Below are 21,337 nucleotides of genomic sequence, written 5' to 3'. Positions count from 1 at the left end.
TATTATTAACTTGCGACAAGTAACTTATTTTGCATCAAAGGAGGAATTCTTCCTATTGAAATACATTGGAAGAACACCCGCTGTGCTCGGGGTCACATTCCATAATGCTAATATGTCTGCGCCCATGGGTGTCACGTGTCCAGAAAATTTTTCCCGTGAAAATTTTCCTATTAATTCTGACTGATAATTTATATTTAGGTTAAACCACAATACATGATAAAAAATTGTGATAAGGAATAGAACAGGTGACAATCATATTCAGGCCACAGCCAGGATTTATTTTGGTGGGTGCTGGTAGAAGCTCAAATGTGCACCTTTTGTGAATTTTTCCTGCAAAAAAGGATTAAAATTTAAAATTTTCCCTGGACATTTTGTGAATTTTTCCTTCAAAAAAGGGCTGATTTTCAATGATTTTTACAGAAAAGAGTGTGGACTTTTTTTCTGATTGACATTTATGTGTGGATCCTCTGCACCCCCTTGGCTATATATAGCTCTGGACATGTTGATCCTTTATTGTTAAATCTTTATCAGCTTTATTGTCTCCTGCATATCTTCTATGATTTCGCTACAAAACAAACAAACATACACAAATAAGGTGTACATGGAAGTTGGAACTGGTTAATTAATGAAATGACCATATCACTGGAACAATAATTCTTATTCAATGGGTGCGTCTTGTAAAGAATTCACGTAATTTGATTGGTTTTCGGGTGTATAATATCTCACAATAGTTGATAGTGATATTAGTCACGGCGCGCGCCGCCACGCAACAGCGGCACGCTTGTTGCTCCTCAATGAACGCGAGATAATGCGTTCGCGTAACACACGTGCGAGAACTAAGAACGCGATTCGGCGGCTTAGATGTTCGTGATGGTTTCGTTCATTTAAAACAACGGGGGTGTCCTCACAAAAGTAACTTTATTTTTTTCTGAAAAAAGGCAGTTTTTCTCAAAATATTGGCCAGCCCATCCATTATGACACGATATTGGATAGGCAAAAGACAAAATCATATCATTTATTCTCTAAGTCCATGTGACCGATACCGAGTTTTCATGCAAATAAATCTTTGAAAGTGGCTCATATAATCAACTTAAACACTGAAATTTGGATTTTGCTTGACAAACACATGCCTCATTTAGCTTGATCGTATCACATGTATGCCCGGAAGTCACTCCCATTGTGGCCTGTACACCATCCGCGATAATCAACATTTGAAAAGCACCCTAAACAAGGATTTAACCCTTGGCTAAAACAATACCCTAAACAGGGATTTTATTCCTTGCATCAAACTTCATACCCTAAATTTCATTTCCGCGTATTAGCAATTGCAATTTTGCTACCCTTTTCCCCAATATTTCATGTTTTTGACACCCTAAACGTGTTACACGCGTATTGTGCTTACCCACGAAAAACTACCCTTTTTACGCATTTTCATTATCGCGGATGGTATACAGGCCACAATGGGAGTGACCCCCCCGGGCATGTATGATATAAACCTCTCATACATTCCTACCTTGTTTATGCAATAATTACAAGCATCTTGAATCCCAATGATATGTGGAAGTAAACAACCCATTGTCTGATACAATCCATAAGCCAGATTGTTTTGTTGGCAACTGTTCCTTCATAACTTGGGAACTTCCCCTTCTGGTATATACTCAAAATATGTCCTATTTGTTTAAAATAAACTTGAAAAGCATCCAACTCTACTCAGGTAAAAATTTGTCAAATTTTTGGCAATAAGAAACACAAAAAGTAACTCCTAACACCATGAAGTATATTTGAAATAATTTTAATTTAGAGAAGAAAAGAATTTAAGGCTCAATTCCACCACAAGCCAGACCATAATAACATCCATAGAAATAGTTCCTTGTTTGGGAAATGTATTTTCTTACGAAGCTATTAGCTGAAGAATAGAGCAGTGATGTTGCTTTGTGATGCGATTTGGTTAACAATATCGCATTGATTTGTTTCGGTTTATTCAAGCGTATCATTTAGGATACTCGGTGAAGGTGATTTTATGCTCTCACTTTCACGCTTAACGCTCAGCGAGGCACACCGACATCGCCTGGCTAATAATTATTTGGTGCAGCAGAGACATTAAAATGAATACACAGGATCGATACACGTGAATTGCTATGCACGATTTTGATATCAGGCGAAAATCTTCGGATACTGGGTTAGAAAATGATGAATATCTCCCGTAAATGAATTTTTCTCAAGAAACCAGATGTGGTCTCATACACTTGAAAATACGTGTTGAACAGATATTATAGTCGTTAGCGTGCGCTTTGAAAATTGGCCGTGCGCTTTGAACTCAAAATTTGACCAAAACTCTCAATTTTATATTGCGTTGGTCCTGTAGGCCTATGCACTACAGCGCGCAGCAGGCAAAAGCGGCACTCACTCAAGTGGAGACAGTATATTAACCATTGACCGCAATGTCGTATACAAGCTTGCTCACACAGCGAGAAATCAATTACCCTGTCTATTGTCATAGCCTTAGTCAGGTCACTTCGCTAATAATATGCATCTCATAAGGTCCGAATAAAATAGCCATGTGTGGCTGTGGATTCAACCTACCATGGAGATTTCTACTATGAAGATATCGGGGCGATGTCACTGTGCGAAAAGTAATTCCTAACACCATGAAGTATATTTGAAATAATTTTAATTTAGAGAAGAAAAGAATTTAAGGCTCAATTCCACCACAAGCCAGACCATAATAACATCCATAGAAATAGTTCCTTGTTTGGGAAATGTATTTTCTTACAAAGCTATTAGCTGAAGAATAGAGCAGTGATGTTGCTTTGTGATGCGATTTGGTTAACAATATCGCATTGATTCGTTTCGGTTTATTCAAGGGTATCATTTACGATACTCGGTGAAGGTGATTTTATGCTCTCACTTTCACGCTTAACGCTCAGCGAGGCACACCGACATCGCCTGGCTAATAATTATTTGGTGCAGCAGAGACATTAAAATGAATACACAGGATCGATACACGTGAATTGCTATGCACGATTTTGATATCAGACGAAAATCTTCGGATACTGGGTTAGAAAATGATGAATATCTCCCGTAAATGAATTTTTCTCAAGAAACCAGATGTGGTCTCATACACTTGAAAATACGTGTTGAACAGATATTATAGTCGTTAGCGTGCGCTTTGAAAATTGGCCGTGCGCTTTGAACTCAAAATTTGACCAAAACTCTCAATTTTATATTGCGTTGGTCCTGTAGGCCTATGCACTACAGCGCGCAGCAGGCAAAAGCGGCACTCACTCAAGTGGAGACAGTATATTAACCATTGACCGCAATGTCGTATACAAGCTTGCTCACACAGCGAGAAATCAATTACCCTGTCTATTGTCATAGCCTTAGTCAGGTCACTTAAGCTAATAATATGCATCTCATAAGGTCCGAATAAAATAGCCATGTGTGGCTGTGGATTCAACCTACCATGGCGATTTCTACTATGAAGATATCGGGGCGATGTCACTGTGCGAGGTGTACCAGTAGATCTTTCCTGAGTTCAAGAGAAGAGAGGTGAGATGTGATTTTTTCAAGGTTTTTCAGGATCAATTTGCAGTCTTCGGGTAAGTTTATGCTACTCTTCCTTGGTTCCAGTAGTCCACATATGTGACCCCTCGGCACAACTGAGCCCGGATGTCGCCAGTGCCACTATTGAGATATGCTCCATCGAACTTAACAATAAACAATAGGAAACAAAGGATTTATTGACTGTTTTATTGATTTTTCACTACTTAAATGTCAAGTACTATAGACATGATATTATACAGGGCCGTAGCAAGGTTGAAAAATGTGGGGCGGCCGTCACAAATGTGGGGCGGCCAAAATACAAATATATGCCCAAATTAAAATAAAGAAATAAAGTAAACCATAACAAATTTCTCAAAAAGTGGGGCGGCCATGGCATCCCCAGCCGCCCCGCTTGCTACGGCCCTGATGATATACATCATTTTAAAGCTAATTTAAAGCAGAATATTTTGGTTGAATATCTCAAAAATGATGATTGGCGACTTCCGGGCTCAGTTGTGACGAGGAGTCACAATTTGCAGTCTTCGGGTAAGTTTATGCTACTCTTCCTTGGTTCCAGTAGTCCACATATTATGTTTAAGCATGCAGCGGCAGCGCGTAATAAAATATTTTATTCGCGTTTAAGCGAAGCGCATTTAGCGAATAATGACAATGTATTACACATGTAAAGTAAGTCTATTCAATAGCCGCAGATAGGGTCATTCTGAAGAAAAACGGAGGTAATTCGGTGAGAACTATTTAAAAAGGGAGGGGTTAGTGGATGAGGAGGGGGAGTTTTGAAATGGGGGTCTGTAAATGTGGCCTCGCAACCCCTATTGATCACTCATTTTCAGTGGGTTGCCTTCCAGGTTATTTTTGCAATGTTTTCAAAATATTTTCCTGTATTTTTGTATTTCCACATTGTCATGGGCCCAAAATTGTCAAGATCTCACTGAATGACCCCGCTTTACACTGAAAAAATATAGGGGTGTAAAATGACACTTTTCACGTGTATTTCTTTTCTTGACACACTTAGCTACTGAAAATGGCACCATGAAATTCTGAAATTGAGTACCACATAAGATTGGAGGTGTTACTTGACACCTTTAAAGTGTTTTGATAATAGTACCGAAATGCATTGACACCAGTGTGTTGTTAATTGACACGCCAGCAGTGTATTCAAGGGTGTCATTTGACACTCCGATATACTCCAGTAGTAGAACATGTCACTTACACTCCAAGGGAGTATGTCACTACACCCCATGGGAGTGTGCTTCTACTACATACTCTTCTGCAGTGTCAACATGCCCGTGTAACTTGACACCTTTGTAGTGTTAATTTGAGCTGGCCACGCTGTGCACATGCGTATTTTGATTTCATAGCACTGATCGTCTGCGCAGCGAAGTGGTCGTGTGAAATCGGGAGCTCCGTCTAAAATGTGAGTATTATCATTAATTTCATGTTTTTGGTATAATAAAAAAGGTGTAATGACAAATATGAATATTATAGATTATACAGTATTCGTATAAATTCATGAAAACGTGTAAACTACGGCGTTATAGTATACTTTTAGTCCCCATCAATTGCACGTATGCCCAGTAAGCTTATTCTACATGTATAAATGTTAATGTAGGCATACGACTCTCTAGTCATGACGGTCCATGTAGCAACAGTAGAATGCAGTATGTTATTGTCTGATCACTCTGTTCTTGTCTGATTTTTTTCAGCATCATACAGTTGAGTGTGGTATCTACAACCCTACAGGATATCTGGCAATGTGTGATTTCACATATCAACCAACGTGACACTTTTATTTGGTCTCTCAACCCTTGGAAGGCGTCATTTTGACACCTTTCAAAATGGGTCCTGAGACGAGACCCCAATGGTGTCAATTTTAAAATGACACCTTTAGTTGGTCTCCCAACCCTTGGAAGGCGTCATTTTGACACCTTTCAAAATGGGTCCTGAGACGAGACCCCAATGGTGTCAATTTTAAGATGACACCTTTAGTTGGTCTCCCAACCCTTGAAAGGCGTCATTTTGACACCTTTCAAAATGGGTCCTGAGACGAGACCCCAATGGTGTCAATTTAAAATGACACCCTAAAGGTGTTAATCATGACACCATTGAGGTGTCAAGATTACACTACATAATTGTCAAAATGACACCATTAAGGTGTCAAGATTACACCACATAGTTGTCAAAATGACACCATAGCATGCTCATGTGGGGACCCATATGCGACACCTCTAGTGGTGTAAAATGGCACCTTTATTTTTTTCAGTGTAGGAGCTTCTCACCTCCATTTTTGGCATCAAATCTCTTACTAAAGACCCCATAGCGAAAAGACCCCTAGCTAGTTTTGCATCTCAGTGTGTAAACCCTGTCACTTTGAAAGCATATAGATACCTCAGCTAGTTTATACAAATCATTGACCATTCAAACATGTTTTGATGGTATACTAGTATGTACAAACAGAGTTGGCAAATATGAACATTTATAAGAACTGATTAGTTGCCAATTATTTATACCATAGAAATTCCTGTTTCTGTGACAATACCAACAATAGTGAGCGCGATTGGAGTGTAGGGAAACTGATCGATGTAACTGACAAATTCAATCAGATTTACATAACTTTCTACTTGAATATTTTTGGTTCATAAGACACTGGAAAGGGGGCCAAATGCCTCAGACCTGACAGCACCTGCGAACCCAGAAAGCTTTATTTTTTTACTACTAGTAGTACCAGGAGTAGTACTCCTATGAATAATTCAAGAGGGAAAGCTCAGCTGTTTGTAGACTGGTGGTGGTATTTTTTGTAAATATCTTTCTATATTTTTTAACTGTTAGAATAAATTTCTTCATGATTTGCACCAGGGAATTGATAATCCATCCTCAGGCCCCATTCATGCTCAATCCTCAAATATAATTACATAGGACCCATTTTAAATAAATTTGGGGGCTCTGACCAAGAATTAGGTCCTTCTCTATAAAAATATGGGGACATCAATTTTCTTGTATAAAAAAAAAGATCTTGTTGGTTTGAATATTAAATGTAATAAATTTAACATAATCACAGTATTTATATATTACACAACTATGACCCAATGTCTGTCTGAGATCCCATACTGCACATATCCAGCTTCAAAGGGACGTGATCTGAAATAAAATTCAGGCATAAATAAGGTCAAACCAAAAAAAAAAGTTTATCTCAGCTTCCATTGGTCCAGAACAGTTCAAAACCCTAAGTGCTACATGTATGCATTTTTTGTGTTTTTTATTCAAAAAAGGCTATGCCCAATACTGGATTTGTTTTATTGTATTTTTGGCCCACTTGAAAAAAACCCTATATCTTGAAAATTAAACTAGAAATGTCACGGTTTTCGACGCAAGGCGTCGAATGGGATGCCTCCACCATGGGGCGATTTAAATGTGTACAAATCCATTTTTAGTAATTTTACCTCAGATGACCCTTGGGTGACCCTGGATGACTCCAAAATGACATGCCAACAATTTGGCTCTAAATGTTGACTATACCCACCAAGTTTCATGCCCATACGACCAATTTTATTAATTTGACCTTAGATGACCCCGAAACGACCATCCAAAAATTTGGCTCTAAATGTTGACCAAGTTTCATGCCCATATGACAATTTTTAGTAATTTGAACTCAGATGACCCTTGGGTGACCTCAGATGACCCTGAAATGACCTTCCAAAAATTTGGCTCTAAATGTTGACTGTACCTACCAAGTTTCATGCCCATACAACCAATTTGATCAATTTGACCTTAGATGACCCCTGGGTGACCCCGGATGACCCCAAAATGACCTTCCAAAAAATTGACTCTAAATGTTGACTGCACCCACCAAGTTTCATGCCCATAAGACAATATTTAGTAATTTGACCTTAGATGACTCTTGGGTGACCCCGGATGACCCCGAAATGACCTTCCAAAAATCTGGCTCTAAATGTTGACTGTATCTACCAAGTTTCATGTCCATACGACAGTTTTTAGTAATTTGACCTCAAATGACCTTTGACCTCAGTATATGACCTTGAAACTCACCCAAAAAAAAGTATCCAGAGTTTTTGACCATGACCCACCCCCACCTAAATTTTAAAAACTGATATGTGCAGGAAGCGGAGACAAAAATTTTTTAGCAGAACAGCTCAAAACCCTAAGTGCTACATGTATGCATTTTTTGTGTTTTTTATTCAAAAAAGGCTATGCCCAATACTGGATTTGTTTTATTGCATTTTTGGCCCACTTGAAAAAAACCCTATATCTTGAAAATTAAAAAATAAAACCCATAAAAACTTGGAAACAGGCGATAAAAATGTAAATTTTAAAACTGATATGTGCAGGAAGCGGAGACAAACATTTTTTAGCCTAATATAATAATAATAATAATATCAACAGACATGGACAGCGTTTGGTCCAGCCGAACACCAAGGTATTTAAGATTGTTGGAAAGATATGTCAGAATTCAAAATCTGGATGGTATCATCTTCTTCTCTGTCAACTTGTTTTATGCGAGAGGAGGTACCAACTACCAACGGTTAATATTGCTTGATAAGTCCTTTATTTCAAGTAGAATTAACTCAATTGTTGTCTCAAAGTTGTAATGTAAGTTTGTAGTATGTGTTGCATTCTGAGAAAACTGCATTGAATGATCCTGAAATTGAATATGCGTAAATCACAGATGATGTTAAATTTGATTCAATGCTTGTTCATTTCCAAACCAGTAATGGTACAGGGCATAGGCGGCGGAACCGGGGGGACCAGGGGGAGCCAGTGGCCCCTCCACTTTTTTGACTAGGGGGGGCTTGGCCCCCACTTTTAACCCAAAATGTGCTGTGTGTAACATGTCTGGGTGAACATAAATAATCAAATCTCTATTCTAGAACCTTAACATGCTTAAGAAAGTGTAAAAATGATGCACGAAATGGCTTCAATTGGACCTTCATTTTGCAAATTTTTCCAACTCCCCTGTGTTAATACACAGTGTGTAGGCCGTGGATAAACAAATTCCCCTTTTCGCTTCTGCTTTGGACACCCAACACTAAAAGCAATAATTTATACAATAATAGTGAAATCTTATCCACGAATGGCTTCAATTTGGGCGTTCATTTGACCCATTTTTGGATTTTTCAAACTAAAATTGTTCACAATAATAGTACCAGAATATTGCACCAAATGGCTTAAATTGGGCCTTCAGTTTGCAAAAGTTTCTCACTTCTGAGGGGGGCACATCCCCTTGCGTCGCGCAAGCGCAAAGCGATGGCCGCTTCTTGGCCATTATTCGTCTTTTACAGCACCCTGACTGGCCCCCTACTTTCAAAATCGTTCCGCCGCCCCTGGTACAGGGTAACATTAAATGTTAGTTTTCGTTCTACACCTGTTTATTTCAATGGACATTGTAAGGTAAGATATGTTAAATAATTGTTTAGAATTATTGATCATGTTGATACACACATTTCTACGAAATTCTCCTTCTTTCAATTGGGCACGGTTCAAATGCAGAAACCTATAATATCATTTTCCAACTTTTTTGAGTTAACAGGTTAAGGCCACCAACATCAACAATGAGCTGTACTATAAACAATATCATGAAAATGTTCCCACATTCTAATTTATTTGATTCAGATTATAAATTAATATCTCAAATGGTAACGATAAAACAACTTGACATTTAAAGGTACCCAGAGTCCTTTCAAATCATTAAAATAGGTCTCACTGTTATTGGGCATTACTAATACTAGTAAATTTAGACTGATATAGGGTACAAGAAACCCCTGTAAAAATTTGGGGTAAAAATTGGGGAAAATATGCTTTGAATGGGCTTATCATATTTATTACCACGTTTCATTGGAGTTGAGTTTCATATTAATATAATGCCCATCAAGTGCACAAAAAATAATGTTCACTTTACTTGTACAAGATATCAATTTTTTCTCAAAAGATGTTTTCCCACAAAAGATACTGTGTCAAAAAGGTTCAATATAAGTTCTGATAAATTACCTTCTAGGGAGTTTATAAATAATATAAATACCCTCAATAAATCTCTACTGTTCACAATAATAGACCTATTTGATTGAGAAATGACAGCATTCATTTTTTTGTCACAGAGTATCAGTTTCCATGGCAACACCATAGTAACATGATGCTCAATTTGAACCACAGGAAAAGGTAGGACTACTTATACAACTTACAGGTGTTGTATTATACAACATGACTCATCTGTATGATGATAATTAATTTCAAGGAGTGATAGATCAATTAATTAAACAATTTCTTAATTAAACCCTGGGGAAGTGCTCCAGGGGTATGAATTATAAACTTACAAATTCGATACCTAAAATTAAGCACTTTTGGAAGTTTGGAAGAGAAGCTCTGACCTTTTGAAGTCTTTCTGTAAGGCTAAAAAACTTAATGTTGTTTCATTTTTGTTTAGGTAGGCCTATAAAACAATTGATATTTGTACTTGTGTAAATGAACCACAACTTTATGTGGATACAAAATTCTTTAAACAAAAAATGCATTTCGTATTCATTTTTTGAAACTGCCAAAGGCTTTGAGACATGACAATTTTTTAGCCTAAAATATAGGGCCCTATACCGTGGTTTTATGGAAAGAACATGAGGATCAAATTCATTAGCATCTATAGCTTGTTGCCAGCACAGACCCTAGTAAAGATGCGTTGCCAACCATCGTGGTTTACATGGTTTACACAGGGGTTTTAAGAGGCAGAGGCATGTCATAACTTCCCCCCCCCACCAGTAGAAAATTGCCACTTTTTGCAGCAATTTTGCACAAAATTGAAAATTGGTTGATTTTGACCTCCCACTCACTAGTCCCCCCCCCCAAATAAAATAAATCAAGAACCCCAGGTTTTCAGGTCATCCCTCAAATCTCATCACAAGAAATCATAAACATGATAAAAGGATATAGACCTCTGCCTGACATAGAAAGGACACACTACTTATCTGGAAACGTGACTCTAGCAAATGCTTCAATGACATTTACAGCTCACAAGGTAATAGACTGTTTAATTGTTTACTAAACAATTCTATGTGTTTGTTAATTATTCAATATTTTGCATTTGATATTTTTATTTATTTATTAAATGAATATGAATTCAAAGCATCTGTAGAATTGGAACATCATTCAGGTTACAGGTACAACATGCAGGGATATATGCATACAGTCGACTATCGTTTTAAATGAAATTTTGCTTCATAATAATTTTCATACTCTGTCTGATGCAGGGTCTGATACCGATCAAGGTCTGATCCCCAGATTCAAACATATGGTGTCCTTAAAATTTCCTTTCTTCATATAGCTAGGTCTTCAACAAATGCCTATGCTTATACAAAGATGATATTCATTACTTTTGTTGCTAATTAGTACTTGCTGCGATGCATGTAAATAGGGCCTATATTATTAAATTATGTGAAATTTGTGGACTGTAAAAAATTGTTTTTCTATTCCATGTGCCAGGTATCTTGTGTCAGCAATAGCTTTAGGGTGTCCCAAATTACATAAATATATTGGCATGTGAGTATACAAACATTGGTATTAAGGTGATGACATCTTGCTGGTCAACCATGGTTACTTCAATCAAAACAAGAACCTATAGTTAAACACAGGGCTAAGGTCGATCACGATCAGGATCTATAAGGACCACTGAAAGTGTGAACCACTGTGGTGCAAAGCTTTCATATTAATCAGTTCTGCCTCTGAAAGTTGTAATGGGAATATCTGACAATTTTTCTGGATTTTTGCCTAGCAATTTCACAATTTGTCATTACACTTTTACTTTAGAACTCATTTCCAGTCAGGATATAATAATCTTCAAATGTTAACACAGAATAAATATTATTATTATAACTACCAAGATGAATGAGAGGATGTTACATGCCCTTCAAACCAAGCAGTTGGAGCAGGTGCAGCGTTTTAGAAAAAATACATACTCTCTTTGACAATGATCATGCCTAGAATCATTGACGTAGCCATTGGTGCCCCCCCCCCCCATCATGGACTGTCGGTATATCTTAGGCCAGCTTCAGGGAGCTATTGCCTCTTCGACACTGGGGTCAACCCCCAGCAACCGCCTCATCACTGTTTTCAAAGTCTATCAATCTAAATTGAAGGTTTAGCATAGAGATATCTACATTTACTATACAGCCCTTTTCAGAGCCATCATTTGTGTATAATAAGCTTTGAAAGTTCCAAGTATCTCGAGCTTATTTTGATTACTGGTAAGTTTGAGGGCTGGGGCAAGATTTAAAAAGAGGGAAAAAAGATTCCAATCTGGATTTTAAAATCTCCTTAAGGTTTGAGACATACCATTGTTTTGGCATAAATCATAGTTCTATAAATCTAAATCCACACTGCATTGTCCTGTCATTTTACCATATACATATAACTATTTAGAAAGATCATACGCCTATGATAATCATCTGAAGATACCACATAGGCCTACATCAAATCAATCAAATTACAAAGCTCTAACTATTTTATCAAGCCAACAGAGTTGAACAGACACAAAAAGTAAACAAGACTACTCACATCACGTAAACACCAACTGAACTTTCCACGAAGTATCTCCCCATCATCTTGATTGATACACAAATAGTGTTCTCCTCCTTTGTTAAAATAATTATCCCCGTTCACCTCTGTACTATATAATCAACTGGGGGTTGTCTATCAAGTTTGCGTCAGTCACGCTGGCTGCACGATAGATATCTTCCACCTTACGACATCTACACCCCGAATCCAGCTGGGTAAAATGCCTTTGGTTAGTGGCAACACACCGATATATGAACTTTGGATGCTAAGTTAAGCCGGCCAGCTCTGTTCTGCTCAACTTGCTTTCATATCTTCTTTACCTTGACTAAATGTTACAAAGGAAGTACCAAGTACACACACCACAGCAGCAGTCGGCAACTGTTCTGTAGTTCCTGTGGTCTGACGTTTGAATGTTATGATATCTTAATCCGGACTGGATGGACCACGCTATTTAGAGATAAATGCTTAATGCCCTTTCACTTGATCGGTTCAATACGTCAACTGCTTATCCATGCAAGGTGATGTTTTGGTAGATCATGTGCTTTTCTTTTTTCCTATAATTTCAAGCAAAAGTTGACAGAGTCCATAACATGGCTGCAATCCAGTAAGCTTATTATGATTTTGTTTCTCTTTGCCAAGTTTGTTATTCTCCCTGATTTGCTATAATCTCACCAATCTGTCAGTCAAGTGCCAACTTTGTGCATCCTATTTTTATCCACTCCAAGATGAGTATCCCATTTAGCCTGCAGTACATGTAGCTGGCTCTGATCTGACCATCTGCACACAATCTGACTGTTGTCAACCAGTGCAAATTTGAACTGGGGGTATAATGATGAACCAACCAAAACTATTGCAAGATTTGAATCTGAATTGCTGCTGCAGGCTCTGGCTGCCAACTGGTTGCAAAATGTGTCAACTATAGCATTTATTAAACATTAGTTGATTCATGAGATATGTTCTCCTCAAAATACTTTCACTGCTAGTCAAGGCAAGCAGGTTATCAACTCTGAGATCTTAACAACCCCAAGGATATCACACAATGATGTAAGGTACAACTCCACTTGTTTATATCAATTGCTATCCAACAAGAAACCTTGCAATTTCCCTACAATTTCCTTATCACCAAGTCCTACCCTTGATTGCAAATCGGACCAACTAATAACTATTAAATGATCTGCATTGATTGAGTCCCAGAGTTTGGTTGTTCCAAGTGCATTACTAATTCTACAGATTAGTCCATTTGGTATTAGGGGTGAATAAAAAGTTTTCAATCAAGACACTGGCACTGCTGTGCAGGTCCCAGATACTGTTAGAGCGGAAATTTTTGCACTACATTTATTTTCACATTTATCACAGTCCAAGCAGCTACAGCAAAAATAAAATTATATGAAAATATTTCTTTTATGTAAAGGTCAATGTATGGAATCTTAGATTCGCAAATTTAAAAATAATTGAAATGGTTCAAAATTGGTGAAGTGCGAAAAATTACACACACACAAATTTCACTCTCAACCATGACAACCAGATGTTCTAACAGAAACAATTTTGTGTTACTCAAATTTGTCAGTTTATGTCATTGTTAGTTAACCTTTCAATCAGATTTACTAATCTGTGTACCATAATATTTAACCCTCTTCGCGCGGGTGTCGACTGCAGACGACATGTTTCAAAAAAATTCTAAAAATTCTAAAATTTCCGAAATGTAAATTTTCATTACCATATTTTGAATCAGCATGAAAAATGCATTGAAATGAGTACGAACAAGCCTAGTATTGGTTCAGTGGTTCTTTAGATAGCTCTAGATATTTTGAGAAAATATCTCAAAATTTGGACTTTTTATGTTGAAGCCTATGGCTAGCACGCAGAGCATTAATGTCACTCAAATATAGGCCTACATAAATTCTAGACAGTTCATTGGTTGATTGCCATTTATCATTTTTACCATCATCCTCTCTATAGTTTTTACCCATCAGTGATGCACCGTATTATCGTGCACTAGGTTGTCTTGCTGACTCTTTGACTTGTCAATTTAGTTATCATGGTTATGCAAATTCATTTTTTATTCACCCCCTGTTTTTTGGCTATAAAATCATGAAATTCTGAGATATATTTTGAAGAAAATTTACTTGATTCCATACTCACATTGTTTAGGTATTGATATTTGTACTTCAACTGTGTTAAAATCAACCATAATTTTATGCTGTGTACATTTGAACACTCGAAAATTACATTTTAACTCAAAATTCAAATGTTTAAAAAGTCTTTAAAAAATAAAAATAAAAATCTTTAAAAAAAATGCATTCCTCATTCGTTTTTGAAACTGCTATGGGCTTTGAGACATGGCATTTTTTAGCCTAATCAAATAAAAGACCAACATGTGTTACTTACATCTTCAAGATTCATACAATATCCATGCAGTCAACTTGAGTCATCAAAGTTACTTAGATTTTCAACATGCAAGTTGATTGTAGAAACTGAAAAAAACCAATATATCAAGTTTTAAATAAAACCAACAAATCCGGAAACAAATAAACATGATACTAATACGATCGTCGAGCTAATACACACATTCTAGGTGCTGTAAATGAAATAAGCAATTTTCTTCGGTTTACCTCATTTGTTTGGCTCGAAATTAAAAGGGAACAATGTGATCAGTGAAAACTAGCTATCAGTGAAAACTAACCTTTTGAAATGAATCTATTCTTTATGCAAATCGCTTATCATTGCTTTAAGCTTGTTTTGAACTTTCAGGGTCTGTGTTTTACTGTTTTGAAGTAGCCAGTTACTGCCTGTTTTGAAGAACTGCTAGGAACTGATACAGTGATAGGAACTAGGAAGGAGACGGGACATCAGAATTGTATGCAAGTGTTTATGGACTGGAAATCCAGGGAGGGTACTCAAGTTTGGTTTTGGTAGGGGTAAATGTGCCACTGAAAATTTGAAAGTAGACCTATCAATATACCAATTTTTCAAGAAATTTGGACCATTAATATACTAAAAGTCAAAACTTTCGGATGAATTTTACCCAAATTGTCTTAGTTGTTACGAATTTTCCCCAAAATTTGGTGAAAGTTCAAAAACGTTGGTCAAATTGGGCTATATTTTTTGGAAAAATTGAGAAATTGTGAAAAAGGGCCCATCCATATACCAAAATTGGCCTAGAAAAAGCTGTCATTGATATACCAAAAGGCTGAAGTGCTACCCATGTTTGCGGCACATCCCTGTATGGTCATTTGTACTGAGTACCCCCTGGGATAGAAATATAATATAGTATACCGCTTATCATAAATAGCCGAATGTTTATGACATGAATATAAAAATACCACAGGCCTATTTTCAGACTACTACAGACTATTTGCCAACAGCCAAAGTCCATGTGCTTTGTATGCTGTGAATTCTTGCATATTCATGAGTGCTGATCGTTTGATCGAGCATCTAACGAATCACTCCAGCGTGCGCATGTCTTCATGTTACGCAATATAGATATAGAGTGTTTGTGTCTTTGAGTTTACGAGAAAGACCATCAAAATTTGTGGTATCTACATAGCAGTTTCGTGTTGCACTTCATGGAACGATAGGCCCTCATTAACAGGCGATGCTGGGACTTTACCCGTTGACTACCAGTCTGTAGTAGTCTGTGCCTATTTCACAATGACAAACAGTATATCTTCACCCTGCTATGATAATTGCCCAAGTCATTCTTTGTAATTTTGAGAAGTACAAAAGATAGTTCAAGCCAGGGCCGTATCAAGCGGGGCAGCCAGGGATGCCATGGCCGCCCCACTTTTTGAGAAATTTGTTATGTTTTTCTTTATATCTTTATTTCAATTTGGTCATATATTTTTATTTTGGCCGCCCCACATTTGTAATGGCCGCCCCACATTTTACAACCTTGCTACGGCCCTGGTTCAAGCATGCATCAAAGTAATCATCCGAATTATTTCTGATTATTTCCTTTCAATTTGTCTCATCATTTGTTCTTGTGCAAAGATTGGTGAATAAATATGTTTAAATGCAGGCTTGAACCATATTTTGCACTTTATTCTCAAAATTACAAAAAATGACTTAGGCAATTAGCGTAGTGACGATTAGCGAAGTGACGATATGACTGTGGTTGATACAAATAAATGGTTGCCATGGGAACACATACCACAGATGTACAAAACAAAGACATAAGTTGTCATCATAAAGCACTGATCTTGTTTTCATGACAAAATACTGATGCCAACCTTAAATTTGATATCTGATGAAATTGTACATTGCAGGAAGTTTTTGTCTGATGTTCTACATGTTCTAAGAGGCATATCAATATTTATGCAGAGGGGGGCATGCCCAGAAACCATCAACCCACCCAAGAGTAGCTAGATACACCATAGCTGATATTTCATGTTGAGGGCCCTACGCTTAGAATGGGCACACCCTACTTTTTTAATTGGGGGAGGGCATTCTTTTTTGCTTTTAAGGAACATACAATTTTAAAGGAAGAAACTTTTTGAGTGGGGTGAATGTGAAATATTTCTTCATAAACATGTTGTTTTCTCCTTACCCTCCTTAGCATAGACATTGATCAGCCCCTAATGTTATAAGGAATGGTGCCAGTAGGATAGAGGCAGCACAATATTGTCTTCGGATGTCTCATTAACCAGCGAGGAAGCAACGTTTACACCTTCATGCTATCAAGAGGCCCATATCTCCTGTCGGTATCATTTTTATGACTTTCCTTTTTGATAAGAGCGTATTCATAGAATATCACAGCATATAAATAAGGCTATGGGAATGAGGCTTAAGAGTGTACTCCACTTTATATTCAGAAAAAAATATACAAAAACATAGCCTTTTCCTTATTTTTCCTGAGTATATATGCAAAGTGCAACCAATATCAAAACAAGGCGGTTCTCGAACCACGAGTCTCCCCTGCTTTCGCGACCGTCTGCTTTTGCGATTACCTTTGGTAGAGGTAAATGAATTTGGCAGTTCTCGGCTGGGCATGATTACCTGGCTGATGGTGACTGTACCCACCAAGTTTCATGCCCATCTGACAGTTTTTCCTAATTTGACCTCAAATGACCCCTGGTGACCCTGAAATGACCTTCCAAAAACTCTAAATGATGACTTCACTCTAAATGATGACTTCACTCTAAATGATGACTTCACTCTAAATGATGACTTCACTCTAAATGATGACTTCACCCACCAAGTTTCATGCCCATACAACAGTTTTTAGTAATTTGACCTCCGATGACCCCTGGGTGACCCTGAAATGACCGTCCAAAAATTTGGCTTTACCCACCAAGTTTCATGCCCATACAACAGTTTTGAGTAATTTACCTCAGATGACCCCTGGGTGATCTCGGATGACCCCGAAATGACCTTCCAAAGATTTTGACTAAATGTTGACTGACCCACCAAGTTTCATCCTTTCCTACCTGTTTCCATAAATTATCAATTTGATTATAGGCAGGATTATACAGGGTCTATGACAACATTATTAGGCAGATGATACATTTTAAGGAACTGTCTCAAAATATTTCATATACAGTAAGCAAAAGAATTAAGGTAGCAGTTGTGTTCACCCCTGTGTATCCTAATTAAAGATAAACGTGTCAAAATTAAAACAAACAGCCAATGCCTATTCTCTTTAGCTCTGATTTAAGACCTTATTTCTTGAAATTGGTTGAGAATTAAAGAAACTGTGATCCAAAACCTAATGACGAAACAAAATCAAAAATTGCACTCTTGTGTTCTTATTAATGAAAGCACAATGCTAGTTTTAACGTGCTAATCAATGGAAGCACGACACTAGTTATCTTGTTCGTGAACGCTTTGTGTACAAATCAATAGGCATACAATGTGGCAAACTGCAACTTTTAAATTGGTATCTTCCTTGGGTATTTGGATCGCCGTGTGTTTATTTCTAGAACAGTTTCAACAAACGAGGTCTTAAATTTGAGATAAAAGATGCAGCTATTGGCCTACTTACCTTATCTATAAAGTCCATGCATTTCAGTGTAAAGCTTAATTATTTCTGGACTACTACAGTACTATGCCACATCCTATGCCACTTCCAGGTGTATGACTACCAAATGTGTTCCTACTTTTGTAATTCTAGAAGAAAAAAATGCAACAAACATCAAGTGAATAATCAAGTAACTTTTTAAATTTAAGAAAATAATTTTCAGTGTACTACAAATTGACCTCTTGGGCTTAAAAGTCAATATTCATATCCAGGCCCGTACGCAGGGGTCGCACCCCCCTCCCACGCAAATTGGCAAAAGTGTACAGAAAGTCCCAAAAATTACAATTTGTGAGCATAACAAGCAACAAAAAAAATCAAGTTTTTAACGCTTTTTTGGTCAAAAAAGGTCCAAATTTTGGCAAGAAAATCCACTTTTCACAAAATCGCCCCCCCTTGGGAAAAAAGTCCACTTTTTCAAAATCAGCACCCCAAAAAAAATTTTTATGCGTCGAGCCTGTTCATATCATTGTTCATAATTATGGATATAGGAATTGAATGAGCAGGGAGAATTAGTTGGAAGTCATCTACATGGATTTTCTCCGCATCCTGACCATCAACATCACAAGTCCACCACAGGATGAGGATCACCAAGGAAGTAAGGCCAAAAAAAAAAAAAGGTTTGTCTCAGGACCCCGCAGCATAGCTTTTTAAATGAGATTTAGCGCAGAGGCCTTCGCCGCTAGTGCTTTTTTTTTTTTTTTTTTTTTGAATGATAAAACATCGTAGTTTTCAAGAAAAATTACATTTTCGGCACAATCAATTGGCGATCATTTCTGACAAAATGTCAAAAATAAATACTCCAAGAACTGTATGACATGTTCGCTCTGAATACCGATCTCTTGAAACAGTATGCAAGTAACGGCTCTGCGAATCGAAATAGCGGGACAATCGACTCTACTTGTAGATGTAGAACACGTCACTGGGAATACCCCATGTGCACATATTTTGCTGCTCGATAAGCGATTTCATATCGGTATACCAGAGAAAAGATCATCATTTAACTAATTTTCATACCATGCCGAGTAAATATTGGAGTTTCCTTAACACATAAATGTCAACTTTTTGTACTCCTTACTTACGGTAATGTTTAAATGTAGGACAAAATAGCGGCGCACATCAACATTTGTGGTGCTGAATTTTGCACCAATTCATTGGCACTACTCACAACATTTATATTGTCACGTCGTGTGATCGAAATTTTTCAGAACTTGAACGGGAACTTGAATTATTTAGCATATTTTTTAGTATAGGTTAGGGTTAGGGTTTAGGTTAGGGGTTTTAGGAGGTGACGGTTAGAATAGTTAAACCGGGAGTAAGAACTACGTTTGCGTATGCCATGTTATTTGGGGTGCCGTTCTTGTTACAAAAAAAAAAAAAAAAAAAAATCGCATAGGACATAGCCTGTTTTTACATAGCTTTTTAGCCAAAAGGTCCAGAGACAAACCTTTTTTTTTTTTTTTTTTTTTTTTGCTCTTTTGGAGTGACTTTCACTCTTTTTGGAGTGCATAAGTAGTACTCCTTTGGTTCACTCTTTTACAATCAGAGAGTCGTTTTCAGAAAGCAAACTCAGATATCCAGACATTTCTTTCAGTTGAAAAGTAACTCCTCTAAAGAGGGTGCATGCTTATTTTCTGGAATAGCCCAATATCGACAAGCAGGCCCGTATGCAGGATTTTATTGGGGGGGGTTCTGATTTTGAAAAAGTGGACTTTTTACAACGGGGGGGCAATTTTGTGAAAAGTGGACTTTCTTCCCCAAATTTGGACTTTTTGACCAAAAAAGCGTAACAAACCTTTGGGGAGGTGCAGTCGCACCCCCCCCGCACCCCCCCCCCCGTGACGGGGGCCTGTTGACAAGTGTAATACACTACATTAATACATACCAATACTCTTTCTTAGTGTGTCATTCTTGTGGATATATGCCAAAGTAACAAAACCTCAAAACAAGTCAAGTTTACCCATCTAACCCATATACCTGCTACAATCATCAACAGTCAAAACAGGGACCAAGTGAAAGCACATTTTGGTGATATTTAGTGGCACTTATATCCAAATCTGGTGCCAGGAAATATTAAAGATGACCATTTTTCCCAGAATAGAATCAATGATGTAAATGGTAGCATGTGATCAATGAACTTGACCCATATTATTTGTCAGTTGACATTATACAGTGCGCAAAATAATTAAGGTACCAATTATGTTCACTCCCCCTATATCCTAAACAAAGACAAATATGTCAGAATTGGAACTAGCTGCCAATAGCTGCATCTTTTAGCTCAAATTTAAGACCTTATTTGTTGAAATCATTCCAAAATAGTCTGATGGATAGGACCTGTTTTTTCTCAGTTACCATCTATAGTACTCATCACTGCACTGCTCATGTAGACTCCGATTGCTGAAGAAAGATTGACCGCGAACGGGCGGCGCGGTCAATGGACTTTTGCAATAATTAGTCTTTCTTGCGCCATATGAGATGTGGTCATAGTCAGAGCTGAACATAGTCTGGTAATTGGTAAATAAGAAAAAAAAGGTCCTACTCGTCGGACTATTCCAGAAATAAAGACATGATGGTCCAAAAACACAAGGAAGATGCAAATTCAAAAGTTGCAGTGTGCTCCATTGCATGCCCTATTGATTTGTATACGAAGCGTTCTCGAACAAGAGAACTAGCGTTGTGCTTCCATTGATTAGAACACAAAAGTGCAGTTTTAGATCACTGTTTCTTCAACAAACAAGGTCTTAAATCAGAGCTAAAGAGTACAGGCAGGAGTACAGGTATTGGCTGCTTGTTTTAATTTGGACATACTTGTCTTCGTTTAGGATATAGGCTACATAACTGGTACCTTAATTATTTTGGGCACTGTATATAACACATTTGTTAGGAGGGATAGGCATCAATTTAATTTGTTTACAAATATGTTGCCAGAAAAAAGTTTGAGGGGTTTCAAATTAGTATTACAAATATTGAATTACCATATTCATTCCAATAAGCGCCCATGCCCAATAAGCGCCCACCCAGGGTATTTTCAATTTGCTAAATGGTACCATTTATTGTTGAATTGACGGATAGACGTCGACACAGTGACATTGCTGGGGGTTTAGAAGTCCTGTGTAAACTTGCAATATATTCATCTCTAATATAAAGGCCCCTTACGAAAAAATTAGGTAAACCATGTAAAAAATAAGCGCCCACAGGGCGCTTATTGGA

At 37.4% G+C, this 21,337-nt stretch overlaps 1 protein-coding gene across 2 annotated transcripts in view; it reads right to left on the bottom strand.

Moving 5' to 3' along the window:
• Positions 1-12,952, bottom strand: part of LOC140147835 (uncharacterized) — a 175,280-nt gene extending 162,328 nt beyond the window's left edge. Inside the window, exon 1 of one of the 2 annotated variants that reach the window (XM_072169591.1) lies at positions 12,115-12,952. In XM_072169591.1, the coding sequence (XP_072025692.1) occupies positions 12,115-12,161 (47 nt within the window). In that variant the 5' untranslated portion in view covers positions 12,162-12,952. The remainder of the gene's footprint in view (positions 1-12,114) is intronic. The other variant, XM_072169592.1, reaches the window with a different exon arrangement.
• Between the last annotated feature and the right edge of the window lie 8,385 nt (positions 12,953-21,337).

This window comes from Amphiura filiformis, chromosome 3, assembly GCF_039555335.1.
Source record: "Amphiura filiformis chromosome 3, Afil_fr2py, whole genome shotgun sequence".
Lineage (NCBI taxonomy): Eukaryota > Metazoa > Echinodermata > Ophiuroidea > Amphilepidida > Amphiuridae > Amphiura > Amphiura filiformis.
This window is presented reverse-complemented; position numbering and strand designations above follow the sequence as displayed.